This window comes from Scomber scombrus, chromosome 2 (genome assembly GCF_963691925.1).
Source record: "Scomber scombrus chromosome 2, fScoSco1.1, whole genome shotgun sequence".
In the NCBI taxonomy this organism is placed as follows: Eukaryota; Metazoa; Chordata; class Actinopteri; order Scombriformes; family Scombridae; genus Scomber; species Scomber scombrus.
The window spans coordinates 28,001,701-28,023,623 of NC_084971.1; the positions used below are offsets into that span (position 1 = coordinate 28,001,701).

The 21,923-nt window shown below is 41.7% G+C and overlaps 1 protein-coding gene across 2 annotated transcripts in view; it reads left to right on the forward strand.

Annotated features, from left to right (window-relative positions):
- Positions 1-341: 341 nt before the first annotated feature.
- The window catches only part of ttyh3b (tweety family member 3b), a 29,563-nt gene continuing 7,981 nt past the window's right edge, over positions 342-21,923 (forward strand). Inside the window, exons 1-12 of one of the 2 annotated variants that reach the window (XM_062434727.1) lie at positions 342-931; positions 2,256-2,461; positions 11,828-12,024; positions 16,361-16,472; positions 16,586-16,806; positions 17,753-17,848; positions 18,004-18,076; positions 18,193-18,268; positions 19,473-19,528; positions 19,717-19,809; positions 20,052-20,144; positions 20,752-20,888. In XM_062434727.1, the coding sequence (XP_062290711.1) occupies positions 2,336-2,461; positions 11,828-12,024; positions 16,361-16,472; positions 16,586-16,806; positions 17,753-17,848; positions 18,004-18,076; positions 18,193-18,268; positions 19,473-19,528; positions 19,717-19,809; positions 20,052-20,144; positions 20,752-20,888 (1,280 nt within the window). In that variant the 5' untranslated portion in view covers positions 342-931; positions 2,256-2,335. The remainder of the gene's footprint in view (positions 932-2,255; positions 2,462-11,827; positions 12,025-16,360; positions 16,473-16,585; positions 16,807-17,752; positions 17,849-18,003; positions 18,077-18,192; positions 18,269-19,472; positions 19,529-19,716; positions 19,810-20,051; positions 20,145-20,751; positions 20,889-21,923) is intronic. The other variant, XM_062434719.1, reaches the window with a different exon arrangement.

A 21,923-nucleotide genomic window follows, 5' to 3' on the forward strand; every position in this document is an offset into this window, starting at 1 on the left:
GGGGCAAAACAATTGTGAACCTTGAATACCTCCCTGTATTGTGTTTTTGAATGCATGACTTTTGCTTGTTAACAGAGTGTTTTGGCATTGTTGTATTGGTTCTTTCATATTTAAATAGGTTATTCTTCTGCAAAAGTAAATCTCTTTAACATGTAATACCATCATTTCAACGTCAGGGGGTGGACTCTTTGCGCATCTGCTCTCTCTTTCTCTCTGTCTCTCTGTCTCTGTCTCTCTGTCTCTCTCTCTCTCTCTCTCTCTCTCTCTCTCTCTCTCTCTCTCTCTCTCTCTCTCTCTCTCTCTCTCTCTCTCTCTCTCTCTCACACACACACAAACACACACGGAGTCGTTTGCAGAGCTGGAGCTGCCGCAAAGCCCCGTCCTCCAGGGCTTTTTTAAACACCGTGTTTTGCTTCATGCTCCAACTATATCATCCAATTGACGAGCTTCAGCGCTAAAAAGCGTTGAACCGGCGACGACGAGAGCTTTATTAGGAAGAAAGACACCAACTGCATGTTTGAAAAACTGTGAAGGAAAAATAACAGAGAGAGACAGAGAAGGAGAGAGATACTGGATTGCGGGTCAACAAATTTAACCCTTCATCTGCGGCTGCATTGTCGCTCTCTATCTGTAGGGGGAACGGTTAGTTTTTGGGGGTCGGGGGGAGACACGACACGAAGGAGTCTCTCCGTGGTGAAATGTGAGTGTCGTTGACCGCTATTCCCCCTTTTTATTTTTCAATGTGGTTGAGACTGCAGCCGTCGCAGCGAGCTCGGAGTGTCCGCGTTGATGCAGCAGTGCTCGGCTGCCACCGGACCTGGGAAGACAATAGTGGAAATATGAAATATATACACGACGCCGGCCTGGACTCCCCAAAACGACACTAGAAAACTGAGTCTCTACACCCGCTGCTTTTTTTGGGATTCACCAGGTAAGTCGCCCCCCCTTTACCCCCCTCGGTTCTCCTCTTTAACACAGAGTTCGAACGGAGGGTTCGATGTTGACGGACAGACACGAAGCCACCCGAGTGGATTCTGGCCGTTACTCCTCCTTGGTTGCCTTGACGACTCCAAAGAAAGAGACTGCGGTAGTTTTAACGGACAAAGCAGGATAAAGGGAGATAATCCGGGGCAACGCTAACATATGTTTTTATTTTTTATTTATTTATCGACCCCCCCTTTAATAAACAAACAAGAGTTGCGGGGGGGTTTGAATATTGAATATGCGAGGACACCATCGACCGAGTTGACCTACATGTGTCTGTACAGTAAATTCAATATATTAGCAGAGGAGTTGGCGGCTGTGTGTTTGTGTGTGTATATGATGAATATTTGTGTGTGTGTGTGTGTGTGTGTGGAGGTTTTTGATATAACGGCCATTTCGACTCATCTATTACCCCCCTACTCCCCCCCCCCCCCCCCCCCGCAAAGCCAGAGTTTTATCAGTTTTTTAGGGCGTAAATTTGGGTGATGCGAGGTAGCTGTCAGCCATTGCTGTTGTCAGCCATAATTCAAGTGCCAGTGTGTCTTAAAGCAGCATGACCTCATAGATTTTAATCTGTGTGTCTAAAACAACAGGGGGGGGGGGGGGGGTATTTAATACTCCATTTTAGGATCAATGCGCCTTTCCTGTAAGCTTCATGTTGTTGTTTAGTTGTTTATTGTGTAGGAAGTGACAGGTGAGCTGTTTGATGACATTAACATATGGCTTCACAACAATTATGATGGTGCATATGACAAATTACAAGGCAGTAATTGCAAAACAAACGCATGCAAAATAATATAACTTATACTAAGTATGCAATGCATTATGAAAGGGTGCAATATTTCAAAGAAAACTGGTGAAGTAACGTCACACAATGCAGTCTTTAAAAAAAAAAATGCAGCAGCATGTGCAGGTGTGTCATCATTCATAGGGGAAGAAAGACAGAAAAAGACATTACAAGGGGAAATTTGCAGGAGATGTGTTTTAGTTAACAGTGATATTTTGTACTCATAACTATTAGAAAGAGTGTATGCAGTATACTGGTATGCTGATGGTGATTGGCATGTACAGTATGTCAGTCATCGGTAATTACTGCCCTTGATGGGGTCAGTTTTGAAGGATTTAGCAGCAGGGATGGAGCCACACTCTACATTTATCTCATGCTAAATATGATGTGGTGAAATGACGTCAATATCTGTTTTCCAGCTGTGCCAAAAGGAAAATGAAATGTGCAGTGGTGTCGTTTCGGTGCCATGTTAACCCACCAACAGTCGTGACTTTCTCTGCAGTGTCCGCGTGAGGAATCAGGGTTAGACAGTGAAGCGACAGCCGGGCAGGTACCTGCTGAAGGATGGCGGCCGTGGTGAACTACTCTCCACCGTGGTGGGTGAATCTGCTCCACCGGTTGCCTCATTTCAATTTGGAGTTCCAGGTAGTGAGCAGTGACTTCAGGCCGGAGGACTCTGAGTACCAGAAGGTAAGACAAGTACGGGAGAATAATTGCCTCCCACTCAGAATTCATCATCCCCCCCTTCTTCATGCAGCTCACTTCACCGTCCTGCCACCTGTCCACACTGCAATTTCACAGCAGGGTGGACATATGGTGACTGAGGCTGTCCTGCAACCATAGAGTTGTGGGTTACCTCCCTGCATTGATCAATGCTGTGTGTGTGTGTGTGTATGAGAGAGTAGAGGAATGTCCTTGATCAAGACACTAACCCCCCCTACCTGCTCCATCATTGTTATGGATGGATGTAGCAGAATTTATTAGTCGATCCATTGATCAATTGATTGGCTTCAAACCTGTGTGTTGAGACCCCTAAAGGTTGCAATATAAATCCTAGGGTTGGCATGATGAATACCAAAATAAGACAGACAATTTCTGCTTCAATATTTTACATTTTTTTCTTTTGTCTTCTTGTGTTTTACTTATTTGGGATGCTAAAACCACTGTTAATATTTCACAATCTGAGAGTAGAACCTCTTTCTGCTTAAAGTTTAATAACACATGCAGCTAGTAAAGAGGAGCTGTGAGTAGGCATCGCTTGACTATCGAGGGTGACTGGACCAAAAGTCTCAGAAGCAATGAATAAGTCAATCAGCAAAAAATAATCAGGCACTAATTGAAATACTTGGAAATTCAAAATGTTAACCCGAGAGGGTTATTGGGGGATATTACATGACTTTTTTGCTTTTGTGACATCAAAATGTATCATTTTTATGTTGCGATTCAAGATGAATGTAGTCACCATATATGGTTCCTCTGTGGTCTAAGGGGTAAAACATTTTCTATATATAAGAAATCCTCATGGTTGTACGACCTCAGAGAGGCATGGGGAGGCTATTTTAGGTGATTACGGAAGATACCAAATAGAGTTATTCGCCTGATAAAGGGTTAATAGTTGAAGTGAAACATTTGCTGTTTTCAGCCTCAAACAGGCAACTTGATGACATCACTGTGGACTCTGGTGGCTTGAGATAAGCATTTTTCACGATTCTGTGACATTTTTATTGGATGAACAATTATTCAATTTACTGAAAAAACATCCCAGAAGCAAAAAAACATTCATTAGAATTAGTTAAATGTATAAAACTAATTGCTGTCCTTCTTTGATGAATCCCTGCCCCTGCAGAGCCTCTCTGTTTCACAGAGGGGCTTTGGACCGGTTTTTGCTGCATTTTCATTTGAATCCTCCAGCAAGGTGACTTCCAGGTCTCTGCAGCAGAAAACGCAGCCTCGGTATAGTCCACATAAACCCAAAGACACATCGTTTAGAAACCTGCATTTCACGCACTGCAGTCACCACCTCAATGCAGCTCGCTGACATGCAGTGGGAGAGGAGAGGGAGGGGAGGGGAGGGTGTGCAAGTTCAAGAGCTGAGCGTGGGAAGGCACCCACAGCCATGAACAAGGGAGCGAGATGAGAACCGGAGAGAGGAGGAGGAGGAGTGAGAGAGAGATAAAAAGAGACTGATTGGAGGAGAGAGGGAGAGAGGGAGAGAGAGAGAGAGAGGGTTCGATGAGCCATGGGAGGTGCTTCTAAATTGCCAAATAGTCACTTCCTGGGAGCTATTCAATGTTTAAACTAAGGGCCTTTGTGCTGGTGTGTGTGTCAATGTGTGTGACCACTGGAATTTTAAGGACCCCCTTTTTTTGACTAATTACATCCTGACATATTTTAACAGACGGGGGCTGTTTCTATGTCATTGAGCTTTCCGCGATATGATCATATGTTTGTTTGTGCATCATTTGACGTACAGAAGTTGTGCATATTATAACGTGCTGTATTTATGTATGTCAGAAAACAGTATGTTCGCTTTCTGTGTCAGCGCGTATTTAGCACTTGGTGTTGTTTGTCGAGGTGAGGTCACGGACCTCCCTCAGGGTGCTGTGTGTGTGTGTGTGTGTGTTATTGTGTGTATATTTGTGTGTGTGTGTGTGTGAGTGAATATAGGGGCTCCATTCAGGGTGAAATCATTAATTCTGGCTAGACGGGGGGAGGGAGGGAAAGGGATAGAGGGTGAGAAGAACAAGAAGAAGGAGGTTGAATTGGATTGGGGAGGGTGCGAGGGAGGAGGGAGGGGGGGGGGGGGGAGAGTGGGAAGGGGAGGAGGGCTGTAGTCTGTTGTGAAAGAATGCTCTCTTTCTTTCTTTCTTTCACTCTTTCACTGAGGCCTGTCTTTAGATTGGCTCAGTATATCTGTCTCAAAGGCTTTCATGCATCCACTCATCCAGCTGAGAGAGGCAAAACACACACACACACACACACACACACACACACACACACACACACACACACACACACACACACACACACACACAATGTCCTTCAGTGCACCGAGTCTGTCACCACACCACAACAACACACACACACACACCCTCTCTCTCACACACTCTCACACAATAGAGAGAGAGAGATTCTTCTGTGTAGTGTTTTTCTTTCTGATGTGATTTGGCACAGGTTCATTTGTATTCAGCTCTCGAGCCGCTTCAAAACTTTCTTCTCACACACAACGTCTCACTCACTCGTTCACTCCCTCATTCACTCACTTTTTCTTCCTTAACCAAACACACTGTAACAAAAGTCTGTTCAGTATTCAGTTACAGTCGGTCTCTGATGACTTCGACTTTACCCGAGATGCTGACTTTGTGGCTTTCAGCGAAAAAACTGTTGTATTTTCTTTTTCCTGAAGAGCTGAAATTGGAGCTCTTATTCTGAGGTTCTGCCTGTCTGTGTGTGTGTGTGTGTGTGTGTGTGTGTGTGTGTGTGTGTGTGTGTGTGTGCACGTTCGTCTGTTTGTAGTATGGCAGAAGTGCAGAGTCAGCTACCAGCCGCAGTTAAACAGCTGCAGAACATTATAGATGAATCATGTGACCTGTAATAACACACACACACACAACACACACACACACACACACACACACACACACACACACACACACACACACACACACACACACACACACACACACACATTCCCAGCTGTGGAAAGTAAGACAGTAATTGGTATTTTTTATAGTTTGCTGCAGTTTGCACAGTGGAAGGCATTATCTCATAGGTTTTTCTTTTAAAGGAATTCATCAAAGACCAAAAAAGAAATGCTACTCTTGAATCTTAAATATTTTTTTAAAGCACCGATAGTCATCCCTACAATATTGTCAAATTATCAACATTGAGGTATTGTGATATTCGTGATATTTGATTCTGCCCATATCGCCCAGCCCTACACCTAATGACCCGGCTCATGAGAGAAGAATTAAATAAAAAGTTTTGGTTTCACTTTGTCCCGGTAGTGTAGGTGAATGTTAGCAGGATGAACTGGAGGTCAGTCAGGATAGTAAAGTAGGCAAAGGCCCGACCACAGAGAGTAACACACAGAGCACAGGGAGAGTGTGTGCAAGGACAACTCACTGAGGTGGAAGTGATTGATCCTGTCAGCTCACACACACACACGCACACACACACACACACACACACACACACACACACACACACACACACACACACACACACACACACACACACACACAAATGGACAGATTGAAAGTAGATCACTGTGCCTAGCCGTTTACCGTTTTGCCCTTCCTCCATGCTGCAAGCTGATCTCGAGTAGCCTAACTACACACACACACACACACACACACCCAAGCTCATCATGCTTATTAGTAGCTAATTGATCCACGCTTAATCAGCTCTGACGGTTCGTCAGGCCAACAGTTAATCTCACGGCCATCATACACAGTGGGCGGAGATTGAGGAGGCTGCAGAGACCTGGTCCTCAAATCAGATTATAAGTTTAACATGAAGCCCGAACAGTAAACACTAAGAGTCCTGGATCTGTTATCACTCCTATCACTGCTGTAATAAATAAGTACTAGTGCTGACATGATTAGTTGATCAGCAATTTTGATTATTAATTAGTCACTGAAATAATTTGTCAAGCAAAGATGTCAAAAGGTTGACGGGACTCCTGCAGCAATATTATCTTAAATTAGTGTTAAACCTCACATACTGTTCATATTCTAGAAGAAGATGAAATCTAGCAGTAATGAGATATTGAATTGTGATTTAAAAGCCTTAAAATCTTCTCTTACCTAAGAGAAGAGCAAAAATAAGAAATCAATGGGATAAGATAAGCTGCAGCTTTATTGATCCGCCTAGGGAGAAATTCACATTGACACAGCAGTACAGGGTGAAAACAGTAGCAGCGTAAGGGTAAAAGTGTACTAAAAATAGAATCAACAACAAATAAGACAACAATAGGATCAAATAAATTATAATATAATATATACAATAAATTGGGAAAAAGTGCAATGTGTAGAAAATCTATACAGATATATACATGTGCAATGTTCCCAGGATTTACGTCGTACTAACAATATAAGAACAAATCATAGGTAAGAACATAAAGAAGAGGGAATTTGTTTGTATATGGCTTCTCACATGAGGCCCATTATTGGTTCCAGCTTCTCATTCGCTGCTTTTCTTTGTTTTACATCACTGCAGATGTTTTGGGCTTTGCAATCACATAAAAAGACAAAACAATGAGAAAACATCAGCTTAGATAATAGAAATCAAGATGCACAGTTTTTGACATTTAAGGTCTAAAAATGTCTTAATTGTAGGCGTTAAGGCGTTACATTTGACTGATGCACAATTATATTTGTTCACTTTATGTTATTTATCATTATTATCATTATTTTCTGATAGTTATACAACCAATCAACTTATTCAAGTTAAAAAATAATCAGCAGTCTGAACTATAATGCAACTAATCATTAGTTACAGTCCTATATAAATGACTTCAGAATGAGCTCCATTTCAAGCCACCACAACAGTAAAATCCTGCTTTTACATTATTATATGTCTCATAATATATTATGTATGAGTACAAAAGTCACATGTGACACTTTTCTGCATTAACTACTTACTTGTTAACTTAGGTTTTTAAAAGGTCTTAAAACTCATTAAATGTGTACTTAAAAATGTGCAGACACCCTAGATGCACTTCTGACCTTTTATTAACTAAACAGTTCTACTGTGGTGCAACAAATGATTATTTTTATTTTCAATTAAAACGCCAATTATTTTCACAATAATGCATTCATTGTTTTCTCAGAAAGAATGAAATATTCCCATTGTAACTTCCCGAGCTTGTTTAAACCGTAATACAAAACCCAAAGATTAAGCTCACTGTCACATTACATACGACTAAAAAAAAAAAGCAGAAAATGAAAATCCTGGAAGCAACAAAATAGTTGTAAATGAATATTTCATCAGAAGACTTATTGATCGAGCTCTGCAGTTGATCTCATATCAAAAATAACACACTTTCTCTCCCAAATGTCTCTTTTGCTCAACCTCTCATTCCTCCTCTGTCTGCACCGCTCCCTTCTTCACCCCTGTAGCATGATTTATAACGTGCGTCTTGAAAACATCCATCAACCGTCAATGTAGCGTGAGCTCTCATTCTCACTCTGCGAAGCTTAGTGCGTTTTTATTCTATGTGGTATCAAGTCCTGACGTTGATTTTACTGGCTCGAGAGTTCAAACAATGCATAAGTGGTGCACAGTATATGCCTTTCACATAGCACAACGTCTCTAGCACTAAGCCTATAGATAATAACATAGGATAATGCCACAGACTGGGAATCTGCAGAGCTTATCTCCCCCTCCTCTCCCATCAGGATCTTCTCCTCCCATCCTCCACCTCGTCTTCTTTAACCTGTTGGAGAAAAGCAATCAAGTGATTTCCTCTGGCTCAGCCGCGGCTTACCAACCAGCTCTCCCGTGAGAAAGTGATGCGGTAATCACAGAAGCACCGGTATCGACACATAAATGCACACAGTTCCTTACAGATGAGGCGGGTTGTAACTCACGCTGTAAAGAGACGGAGCTACGAGCAAGTTTATGTTAGTTTTGATGGTGGGTGATGGTGACAATTTAAGTTTAACCCTTACTTTTCATATTCTGACTCATAATTAGTCTCTACACCAATTCACATGAATAAATTCCCCATCAGTCATCATAAACCTCAAACAACTGAAGAACATTGATGTCTCAGCAGGATTGTGTTTGAGTCCTCTCTCTTGTCAGATGTCACATTACACTGCAGATCACATCCTATCCTATTCTATGTGGGCTAGTGACCCAGTAGCCCGGTTAGATTTACTTAAGCCCTTCCAGATTTGACACAGCGCTTTTTGCCGCTCTGGTTTGTCAGACTTTACATTGTAACAGCGACCTTATTAAGCTGCATTGTTTAGCAATGTGAGAAAGAGATCTGTGCCTTTTAAAGAGAAGCTAGTGGCAGCATGTCAGCTGGCTCTAGTGTGACTGCTTACTGTGAACAGTTATTTCTGGGAGGTTTCTGATGTTCAGGAATTTCTACGGAAAAACAGCATGTCAAATCAGGGATGGATCGGAGTTTTTAAGGGGTGGGAATCTCCATGCAGCTCATGATTTGATTTGATTCTGATTCAGAGAGCTGCGATGCGATGATAAAACGATTATGATGCATTTTGACGCATCGAAATGTTTAATTTCCATACATGATTTTATTTTTGCACAGTTTTTAGTCCACTGAAATACAACATGACATATAACTGGCACATAAGATAAATAATCGGCAAGCTCTTTATTTAAAAAAAGTTACCTGCATGTGAATGAATGAATTAAAAAAAGACATGTTGTACAGACACATGCACACACACTTACTCTCATTTTTCTGGTTTTATTATTATCATATTTTTTTGTTATTATAGATATATATGTTGTAACTATTTGTTTTGTGCTATGTAGTCATATTATTTTCTGTAATATTGTGTAATTTTAACATTTTCTTTGGTGGAGGCTTTAAATAAGCCCATTTGGGTTTTCTGCCTCTCCTTGCTCTGTATATTTTCTGTCATTATCTGGCATTTTGGGTATAAATATATTTTTTAAAGGTTTATTTGGGGTTTTTTGCCTTAATTTAGATAGTAGCTGGCAGAGATGCCGACAGGAAACAGGGAGAGGGAGAGAAAGAGGAATGACCTGCAGCGTAGGTCCCTGGCCAAATTCGAACTAGGGATGCTGTGATTATGTGACATGTGCTCTAATCAATCGACCACCAGGTTGCTCCGTTTTGTGTAAACTTTAACTGCAAAATAGACTAAACTAATAATTAGTCACCTGCCTGTATGAGAATAAGAAACTGAGGTGGAGGTGGAGTGCTCCTCTGTGTTATCTCCAGCAGAGGAGAGCAGCCTCTGCACTGTCCAACACACAGTGTTAGTTCAGGGTTTCTGAGTTGAGACAGACTGAGTGCCGAGTTATTTTAAGTCGTTAAATGCTGCAGTGTGTGTTGGTCAGCTGCTCTCTTTTGAGTTTGCTGCTCCGCTGTGCTAACGTTAGTCTCTGATCTTTCTACTGTGTAATATCAGTGTTTTAGGTTTACTTCTCCTTTCAATTCAACTGTGCAATGTATTTATATATTTATTTATTCTCACTTTAAGCCTGTGCAATAGCAATCTAAACTCAGGTAAATTATCACTCACCATCAATATTACTTATTTACTTTTGTGTATAATATTACTGTTATCTACTACATTTTTTTTTTTTAGCTTTTGTACTTATTATTTATTGTTCTTTATTCTTTTTATCGACCCTTTCTTTTACTGTCCACTTTGCTGCTGCAATATTGTAAATTTCTAATAAAGGAATATCTCATCTTATCTTATCATGAGTGACGGTGTAGGAACTCACAATATACTTTAAGTTCATCTCGCTACGGTAATTATTTAGTCATCAAATCAAAAAAAGCTAAAATTGGCAAACGCTGAGATCTGTGAAGATGAACTCTAGCTGTAGACTCACTGTTGATCTTCACCTTTTTCTTTCCGTCAATATGTTATTAACCAACATTCAGCAAATCTATTTGGTCTTTTGGGAATTGATACAAAACGTCCACATTGTGACAGAGGACTTGGAATAGGTGCGTTTTCAGGCGGGATTTAAAGGTGGAGACAGAGTCAGAAGTGCGAATATCACTATACCGATATAATATCCATTTATTACCCGGCCCTAGATCCCAAATTATATTTCTTACAAAGATCTCAGTGTTCATGTTTTAACCACTTTTTTTGCTCATGAGCCCTAAACCAGCAGGATTTGAATCACTGCCTAAAAATATTATGCTTTCTATTATGTTATATTTTAAGAAACGTTTTTAAATACGATGTAGATCTTGGCACACACACACACACACACACACACACGCTCACATTCATACTGTACAGTACATGTGCATATTTACAGTAGAGGTGCATAAATTGCTGCAGGATCAGTAATTGCTGTCTGGCAGTGAGGAAGAATTTAGGTCAGTGTAAAGACCGGCAGATTAGAAAGCCCGGAAGCTGAAGGAAGTCTGTGAGAGTCTTGGAGGTGGACTCATATTTTGTCATCATGTATGGAGGACTCCCCTTTTATGCACACTGTTTCTGTCTCGCTAGTTCCTGACCAAGCAGAATTCCTTTGTCCTTAAGTTGTCTAGCAGACGTTTGACGAGAAACGCCGTCCTGCAGTGCAATGACTTTCCCAGACGAACCCAGAGGGGAAAGAAAAACTAAACATTGCAGCGTGTGTGTCTGCGCGTGATAAAAAAAAGATTTCATCAGCTCCGAGGAAATTGCTGTAACAGCCTCTCATCTCTGTCTTTACCCGTTTCTCCCTTTCTAGTTTTGTTTTCAGTCATCGTCTTTCACATCTTCCTTCTTTTCTGTCTTTCCAGCTTCTTTTTGTTTTTTTGTTTCCAAATTTACCCACCCCATCCCCCCCATCTTTCACACTTCTCCTTCTGTCTACCCCCCTCCCCTCCCCTCCCCTCCTCCACCCAACATCCCTTCCTTCTTTTACACTTCAAAGCTTTTAGAGGGTGTGTGATCTGTGTGGTGGGTCTCTAGTGCACACAAGGCTCCCCGACAGCCCGGCTTCCGCTCACTCCATGAAGGTGTGCGTGTTTGATAAGTGTGCAAATGCGTTTTTCATGACATCCATCAAATGCTCCTTTAACAACCACTCTCTTTTTTTGTTGGCTTTCAAACTTCTTGAAAGGGAGGCACAATTGATGAACTTTTGTACACAAGAAAAAAACTAAATCATGTGGTCTGTCTTATTTCTGCTCATATCAGATAATTTCCTTCCTGTATCCTTGACCCGCCTCCTAAATTGTCTTCTTCCATGTGATAAGGACAACTCTCAACTCCCAAAGTTTGATAGAAAAATGTATCATATTGTGCAATCATAAATAAAACCCTAATATCACTAATTATCTTTTTCTTTCTCACTTCCTTTGCTCCACAGTCTATTCTGCTGCTCGGTGCCGTGGCCCTGCTGTGTCTGGGCCTGGACCTCATCTTCCTCCTCTTCTACTCCTTCTGGCTTTGCTGCCGACGGCGCAAGAGCGACGACTCCTCGCACTCCCATACGCACTCCCAGCAGCCCAGCGCCGACTGCTGCTGCACCGCCTGGTGCGTCATCATCGCCACGCTCGTCTGCAGGTGAGAGGTTATCCCCCCGTATGAGTAACACCTTGTTTGTTACGAGCCGACTCAGAGTCTGCAACAAAAATAGGAATCACACATGAAATGAAGTGTCTAAAAACTACATTTATTATGAATTTAAGTTAAATTAGAAGAATGTTAGTCAGTTATATCAGTAATGAATGCAATGTGTGGATGAGTGAAATGTGTGGTGCGATGTATGCAAACAAAACAATAAAAACTCTAACCCATCTGGTTGGTGGAGGCCTGGAAGAAAGAGAGAGAGAGGGATTGATTAGCAATGGAGCCACCTAAATAGGCTGTGGCCCAAACTACGCAGGTGCAGGTAGTCTCCCTGACATCCTCTCTAGTCCCGCCCACTGGCTCCTGAGCCAGGAAGCCCAAGCAAAAGGGAGAGAGGGACGTCACACACCTCCACACACCATTATAATAAAATAATGTCTGTTTAAAGGTGTTTACCTCTCCTTTCTGGACTTTTTGCAACAGCGGACAGTTGTCAGATTTATTTAATATAGTTAAGAAAGCTTGAGTGATTAAAGTATGTAAGGTACTAGGGTGTACCATTGTCTGCGTATCGGTACTTGATACCGAAATAAAACGATACCAAGTAGTATCAACACATCTCCTGTCAAACGATACATGCAATTGATCCTTCTTGCACCCAGAGCTAGAGAAAAGGACTATTTATACGCACAGCCAATCAACGTAAGCTTTATTCGATTTAATGCGACATGTGATTGGCCCACTGCCACAGCAGCTACGACCGGTCTGTGGTGGTGAAATCGCAGTGAATTTGAGTTAGCGCTCGTAGCAGTGCAGCAGCCAAGATGCTTCCTAAACGCTCTAAAGTGTGGCTACACTACACGCCCGTTACACTGAATAATAGCAAGCGCACAAAATGTGTAATAGGTATCGATTGAAGTACTTAGTTGGTATCGGTATCACTTTAAGGATACTTGCATTGGTACTGGTATCGTGATATTTTAAATGATACCCAGCCCTAGTCAGACTCAAAGCAGATGTTTGAGTCACATACATGTGTAATTATGGTACTATAAATCTCCTTGTATCAATAGGTATGTTTCCATCTGCCTTTCATATATGCATTTTCAATTTGTGCATAAAAGAGCAAAGAAAGTTAAAGCAGGACGTTTTTTTAATATTGGCCGAGTTGGAAAAGTGGGAAACTTTACTATTGGCTAATGTGTTGAATAGATTTAGACTTTCATGATATCTCCTTGCCCTCCACCAGAAATCCAAAAAACAGCTGATAAAAGAGATTTACATGGATCAAAACATCAAAATCATTCATTATCCACCCCGCCCCCCCACCTACCCACCCACACACACAAATTCACATCAGTGAAGTGCCATGATGGAAACACACATCCTGAACATTTTAAACAGAAATAATGACTGCCTGTGGTTTAGAAAGAACATGTGTCGAATAAACAGAAGTCAGGGGGAGAGAGGTCTTTAAAACTCTTCAAAAGCTGTCAAATAATGTGAGATTATACAGCCATCAAGCTGAGAACACAACCATTTTATTTACTTCCACTTGAAAGCTGACACTGTAAATACATCTTGTTTGTAAATCTACTTAAATGGCACCAATGGAGTCCTCTCTCTGTAATGAGAAGCCGGCCAGGTGGTAACACTCCTCTGTTTGTACTGATCTGACTCTGAAGGCTGTGTGTACACTCTGAGGTCTTTCACCTTTGTGACCGAGCAGCGGGGCGGGAGTGTGTTTTGACCACAGACGCTGGACTCTGCTCCTCTTGGCACACAAATATAGACACACACAAACTTACTCCTCTTTCTTTCACTCTCTCATCACTTTTCTACTCTTATGACTTATTCTCTCTGTCTTTCTCTTTACTTCATCACTGTTAGTCCCCCCCTCCCTCCTTCCTCCCCTCCTCTCTCTCTCTCTGTTATTTATTATTTCTCTCTGTTCGGCTGTCTCCCTGGCCTAGAAAGGTTGCCATGGAGACAGAAGCAGATTTGATGCAGAGACGACGAGAAATGAATTATACAGTCAGAGGGAGCTGTGTGTGTGTGTGTGTGTGTGTGTTCGTCCGTGTGTGTGTCTGTGTCTGTATTCGCGTGACTCAGTGCTGAAGAGTGTTTTTTTGCAGTTTTTAATATTTTATGATTAACTATAATATTTCTTATTGAATATTTGATATGGATCTGAGCGTGTATGTCTGTGTGTGTGCGTGCTCCGTCCACAATTTAACATGACATCATATTTTATTTTTGGCACACCCCGACTACATGTGGACTTCCTCCATTTGTGTTGCTTGTGTTAGGTCGTTGAACATCTGTTATCAACCAAAAACGTCTCACAAATGTTAGGATTGTCGGCATAGATTCTGGGAACTTGTGATTGGTATTTTTTTACTATTTTCTGACATTTCATTGACTAAATTTGTTATCAATTATTCAAAAGAATAATTGTGAAATTGCAGCCTTTTATAATATTTTCCTACTTAAGTCAGTAGTCAGTTGTGGGATTTTGTGTTTGTATTTCACTTTGTTTATACATACCAGTTTATTATTTAGTGTATTCAGGTTTCACTGTTAGTATTATACAGCATAACATGTAATTTGGCTGTATCACTGGTTGGATGCATTTATTTTGGATTCAGGTGAATCGGTTTGGCTACGAGTTTGAACTCACCGTGAACCCAATTTTGATTCAGTAGAGCATTCACCGCCTTGTCTAACAAGCTCCAGCTGAGAGCGTTTTAGTCCGCTCATTTAAGTACAGCAAAACATTTTTAGCGTGATGATGTCAGTCCATTTCATCTGGAAATGGACCGAAGCAGCGCTCGATCGCTCTGAGTTAGCATCATTCGGAACAGGTTTTGGTATTTTTAAAGGCTAGATGATATCTGAGTAATGGTTTTTTTTTCTTCAAATCAATCCTTTGACTTTTGAACTTTTGCCTTACTGCAGCTCCCAACCCCACCCTCCCCCCTCTCTCTCCCTTTTATGTCTCATATCCTAAGCCGTTCCGTTGATAATGTCATGAAATCCCCTGGTTTGAGCAGCAGGTATTAAACCAGCAAGATAAAGCTACACAGAGAGAGAGAGAGAGAGAGAGAGAGAGAGGGACAGAGAAGAAGAGGAAGGATGATGGGAATTGGAGAGAAAGTAAGTGGTAGAAGAAGAACAGATACAAGGAGAGGAGGAGAAGAAGAGGATGAGTTAACAAGGGTTGGAGGGAGATCATTAACTCTTAAAACTGACATGACATGAAGGATGATAAAGGAGGGTGGGGGGGAAGTAATGAGTGAGGAAATGTAAGATCCTTATATTAACATCCAAAGTTCATTAAAGCCTTTATTCATCTTTATTCTGTGTGTCTTGTCAAGCCTGCTCCCCTTTTTATTTCTAGGTTTATGTCACATATAAAGCTCTGTCCATCGTAAAGCTCTGAAACACACACAAACCAACACACACACACACACACACACACACCAACACAATGGCTTGTGTGTGTAAACCCGCTGTAACACGGGGGTACTCAAGATCTAATGGGCTAGAATGAATTGCCTTAACAATGGCCATAAATTCCCCCTCTACAGTTTGTCTGGTGTGAATGTGCAGGCAGATACATCATCAATACAAAGAGTACAGTCACACACACACACATGCACACTTACTGTACACAAAGGGGATGGGGAGGGAGGGAGGGAGGGGGGGCTTGGAAGAGCTTCACAGGCCAAGGAAGAAAAAAATAAGAGCGACAGCAGTAATGGGGGTATATGCGGTGAAAAGAGGGTTAGATGTGACGAGCGTAAAGACGGTATCTGCGGTAGTGAAGTTGCTGGTGGTGGGGCGGGTGAGGGGTTAATTGTGGTGAGCACATGGTTAAAAAGTACGAAGGGGTTTGGAACAGCGTCGGGGGCCAGGAACCTCAGATATTGTAGCATGTGTCATGTGTGAATGTGGGTGCAAAGCTGCAGAAGGATCATATTATGTGCGGTCTGGTGACCCAATTATTGTGTGTGTGTGTGTGTGTGTGTGTGTGTGTGTGTGTGTGTGTGTGTGTGTGTGTGTGTGTGTGTGTGTGTGTGTGTGTGTGTTTGAATCATTCCTGGTAGTTCTGTGCTTGCCCGAGGGTGACACCATAGCAAATAACTTAGAGCTCAGTGCTGCCTCTTGCTGGTTAACAGAGGAACAGCACTCCAAAACTCTGCACATGCATGACTGTGAGCAAAAAAGAGGAACAAAATTATATAATTGGGCTCACTCATCCATATTGATTCTTTTCATGCCATCTGATTCTTGAATCGTGTGCTCCCTCTGCTTCTCTTCCTCCCAGCGCTGGCATCGCCGTAGGATTCTACGGAAATGGGGAGTCGAGTGACGGAGCCAATCGTGTGGCTTACTCGCTCCGTCATGCCAACCGCACCGTGTCTGGGGTGGAGAAACTGGTGAGTTATCTCTATTGTCACCCCTTTTTTTTCCTCCACACAATCCATTGCAAAAAAAAAAAAATGTGACTGTGGTAGTTTTTAGCTTATTTGTCTTTCCTGTGAGTGTACAGGTGTCAGACAGTGCCCTAGCCTTAAACCAGACAGTGGAGGATAACCTGGGCCAGTTGGAGACAGCGTACCAGGAGCAGACGGACTACGTGTCCATCGTTCAAAAGCTGCAGGGACAGTTGGACGAGCTGGTGAAGCTGATGGTGGATGTTCCCTTCTGGTCCAATACTGACATTTCCCTGGAGGACCTGGCCCGCAAGACAGAGGCCTTTGACTTTTACAGGTCAGTACCAACATGTAGGGGGTATGTGTACCATTGTCTGGGTAAATATTCCTTTAAGAGGTGGTACGTTAAAACCATAAAGACCAACTATTCATAAAGTTGTTAACCAACCATGGCAATAATGCCTGAAGTTGTAATCCTTAAGATTTCAGTCCTGGTTGACCTGGTAATGACGGTGGTTGCCATGGTAATAGCAAATTGAGTTTAATGCTACAGGTCCCAGGATTATTGAGCATCAAATACTCCTATTTAATGAGAATAACAACCAAATAATACCTGTTTCTGAATCTGTTTACAGTGCAACCAAACAAACCTGCACTGTTTAATGAAGAGGTCAATCAATAATAATTGGAATCGCAATCTCGTGGTCCTTGTTTGATAAAGACTAAAGACATCCTGTTCATTTGCTAGTAGTTTTTAACAGTTAGTTAGTAATTTTTTTTCAGCCAGTGGCATCGCCCAATGCAGACCATTAGAAACAATGCAGGTTTAATGCATTACTGCTTTGGCTTCAGACCCCAAGCTTGCCACTAGATCATTTGTTTCACTTTTCTTCTTGCTAATGTCTGAGTGTACTGTGAAAAACTACATTAAGTATTTTTTATATATATAAATATTGTAAGGTCAAAAATGTGAAATGGATATTAAATAACATCACATTTTCTTGCGGAAACCCGCCAACCTCCTTAACTGCATTGAGGCATTTCATTCTTTGACATTTATTACAACTTTAGCTATATGGGCCTCCAGAGTCCTTCTAGGGTTTAAAGCTCCCGTAAATTATCACATGCATGACTCAGTGAGCAAGAATGAACCTAAAAGAAACTAAAGTACTGCTGGTGTGTGCAAATATGGGTTATGTGTCCTCTGCACACACACACAACAACACGGCTACTGAAAACAATCCGGGTGTATGAAACGCTGTACTATATCTGTTTTCTTGCAGGTGGTTGGGGTACCTTGGCCTGCTGCTGTTTGATGTTCTCATTTGTCTCCTGGTACTCTTCGGCCTGATACGCAACTCCAGGGGAACTCTGATTGGGTATGTAGCGTTACTTCACACCTCAAAAGGTGTTGCTGTTGGATGAGTCAAATCCTCTCTAAACTCTAAATCTGTGTCAGTTAAGACTGTGTTATGAATGTCATGTTGGTAAGCTGAATGTTGACTTTAGAAATGTGCATTTGTTTGTCCTTCAGAGTGTGTCTCATGGGGGTTCTCACTTTGATAATCAGCTGGGGGTCTCTCGGCCTGGAACTGGCTGTCGCTGCTGTAAGTGTAACCATGGCAACATCGCAGAGCTCTCCGGCTCCGCAGTGATGTAATCTCTTCCCACTGCATGGATGTTACTGTAGCCTGATGTGTCATGTGTGCTTACCTTCTTACAGTCGGCCAGCGACTTCTGCGTTTCCCCGGATACCTACATCACCAGGGTAACCAAGGATAATGCTGTCATCAACCAAGGTATGCAGAGAGGGAAATGCAGGACCAGCGAACTGGGGGCAGCCATACATCTGACAGATTTTCAATGTTTTTATGTGCAATAAAAGGCTCTGCACTACTATGAAAAACTAAATGTTTTATAATATGTCATTAGTAGTGTTAATTATTGTGGACAACCAAAGGAGGTGGTAAGAGATGACTGGCCAATGGATTACTCATAGACACATACTGTACTGTAGGTTGACAAATAAGCAGAATCATCCACAATAGACTCCTGTTTCCACGCTGACAGTCAAATCTCACACTGACATGTTGCTTCTATTTTAAGAAACGAGTGTGCGTGTATGTGCTTGTGTGTGTATGAATGTGTGTCCAAGGGGATTGCGTTTGATTGACACTCTGGTATCTAAAAGCTCTTACTCTCCCTCCGCTGACTGCAATGCATCAGCAACTCTCTTCTCCCTGCTCGCTTTTTCCTCTCGCTTGTCCCAAATGTAAAAAAAAAAAAAAAAAGAAGAGAGAGAGAAGAGAAATATTCAGAAAACACTTAGGATCATTATCTGATTTGTTCTCTCTTTTCATCCTTTTATATCCCTCTTTACCTCCCAATTGCTCCCATTTTCTTTCCTCTCCCCTAACTCACTTCCCTCTTTGCACTCATCTAATGAGTTCTGTTGTCTGTCGGTTGTTTCCGCTCTATCTGTCTGCTGCTGTAGAGCACAGATGTTGCTTTGGTAACACACACATACAAAAACAGACACTCACACACACACAACTGTGCCGGAGTAATGCTGCGTCCTTAGAGACATGCAGAGCTTTAATAGTTTTTTTATAATCACAGTGTTTCTTTCACTAATGTCAGCGTCCCCTTAAATGTCTTCAATTTAGTTTTTGATATTCAAGGTCTAAAAATGTCTGGAACTGTAGGAGTTAAGGTATTACATTTGTTTTGAGTGTAATTATATTTGTTCAGTTGGAACTATAATGAAACTAATCACGAGTTGCAGTCCTTGTATAAATGACTTCAAAATTAGCTCCATTTCAACCCACTATAACAGTAAAATCCTGTTGTTTCAGCAATGGCATTTTTTCCTTAAAGAGGTATTAAAAAGGTATTGAAGTCATTAAATATGTTCTTAAAAAATGTGCAGATACCCTGTAATGTGTATATTCCAAATGTATGTATTATAATCCTATTAAAATGTATTTATTGGTACATTCCCAGATATCCTGCAGTATTACCTGAAGTGCAGCTCTGGCCAAGTTAACCCTTTCCAGCAGGTAACTTCACCCAAATCAGTGTTTTTGCTGTTTCTTTTTCTTTCTATTGTAATTTGACCAACATCATTGCTTTTCTATACTGCGCTTCCCTTATTTCAGGTCATTTATACGCTTAAACCTGAAAAGAAATCATATAATTAAAGGACTTGTTGTTTGTGTTTGTTTGTGTCTCTTTGTATGTTTTGTAGAGGCTGTCAGGGAGCCACAAAGCATTGGTGGAGATGCAGGATGATGTGGCAGAACTACTGAGATCAGCAACACGTGATTATGCCAACACCAAGGTTTGTGTGTGTGTGTGTGTGTGTGTGTGTGTGTGCATGCAATGATCTGAAGGTCCTTATTTTCACAGATGAGTGGATTCGCATTAGTAGGAGGGTGATGAAAGTGGCAGTTACAAAAGGGCCAGCACACACGTGTTTATCTGGTGTGTGTGTGTTTGTGGACGTACGTGAGGGTGGATATCTATATCGAGCGTTTATGTGTAACCTTCGCTGTGTGTGTGTGTGTGTGTTTGCGTGTGCAGGGAACTCTCGAGCAAATCCAGTCTGTGCTGAATTCCACTGAAGTCGGTCTTCACCAGCTGACTGCTCTGGTCGACTGTCGCAGCCTACACATGGTGAGTCACTTTGTGTGTTGTGTTAAAAGGAGAGTACTCAGATCTTAAAGGTTCCCTCCAGAAATGTTTTAAGAAGTATAAAAAACGACTTTGAATAGTAATTTGGGTCTAATATAGTAATCCCATTAAAAAAAAATCAATTACCTTGTTAAAAATAACACTTAGTGCTTCCTTCCTCATTAAAAATGCTGCGTCTATGAATATGCAAACATTTTTCATTTCTAAAGTTTAACTGCCGGACAAAAGATGTCTCCTAATTCACTGCAAAGTCCATCATCTGTATGTGCACTCACTGCAGGATTCACTTTTCCATGTCGTAGTTGTTCAAGTTTCATACTGGACTATAATTAGCTCCAAATGATTTCTGATGTCACAAATCACGCTTTTAAATACACGTCTTAAACTCAGATTTAAGGTGAGCACAGAGAAACTTTCCTTCTTCTGCAAATGAATGTGTCAAACTCTGTTCATGCATCATTCTGCACAGTGAAGCTCAAACATCCAAGTGAAAGAAAAAGAAGAAAAACACATTTTTAAGTGGAGGGAGACTTAACAACCCTCCTCTCCTCTCCTCTTCTCTCTCTCTCTCTTTTCTCTCTCTGTGTAGGATTACGTCCAAGCGTTGACAGGACTGTGTTACGACGGCGTGGAGGGTGTCATCTACCTGGTGCTTTTCTCCTTTGTCACCGCTCTCATGTTCTCCTCAATTGTATGCAGTGTGCCACATACCTGGCCTGGCAAGAGGTAACATGCACACACACGATCTCTCACAAGCCACGCACATCCCCTAAATTCATTCATCGGTGTAGTTAATCTTAACACTAACAGCTAACATGTTACTAGCTCTAACTTCTTATTAGTCTAACTGATGACTTGAAAACTGGAGAGCAACCCGTAAATAATCTACTCGGTGTCCATGCATGTCATTCTTTAAGTGTATTTGCCTCCTGAGCTGTTGTATCCTATGGAACGTCCTCCTGCCTGTCTTGGCATCCATCCACTTTTCTCTGCAAGTTTTTGTTTATTTTATTGTTTGCCGTTATAGCACCGCCAGTCTGGCTGACTGTTTGTGTCTATGTTTGTTCGTATCTCTCATTTTCTTTTCACCGCTGTGGACTTGGAGCACCAGTGTTTCGTTAGATTGTGTATCACCACGTTTTTTTTGTTGTTTTGTTTTGTTTTTCTGTGCCCCACTTCTTCCTTCTGTTCCTTCCCTTCCTCCTCTCTCCCTGTCCTGATTTGGAAATGCTTTGGGCTTCAGCGAATGATGGTGAATATTGAAGAAATTCAATGACCTTAGGGTCAGAGAAACCGCCCGTCCAAACAACCAAATAATCATGTGGTAAAAAAAAAATCTGTTCAAAGAAGTCAAAACGACACATGCAATGATGGTTATTATCACAGTGGTTGCGAATTATGAAAACATGCCTGTGCCATAATAGTGGTGGGTGTAAATTACCAGCAGTGCTATGTGATGCTATGGCCCACAAGGTATTAAACAATAATCCATAATGTCCCTGATTTTACCTCGGGTTTGGTTGCTTATTAGGCTGCTGCAGCTGAGACTGTTTGATGGGCTGCACAGCTTAGCTCTATTACTGTTGAACGAGTGAAATACTTCCATCTTGTGGTCAGTCAGGGCAATAACTCCTTTTTGTGCCTTTTGTCTCTGTTAACGTAGGACCTGCACAAATATTCATAATACAGCCCCCCCCCCCCCCTCCTTTAACTTCACAGTACCGGCCTGATGTGACTTGGTTATAAATGGACTGCTGCTGT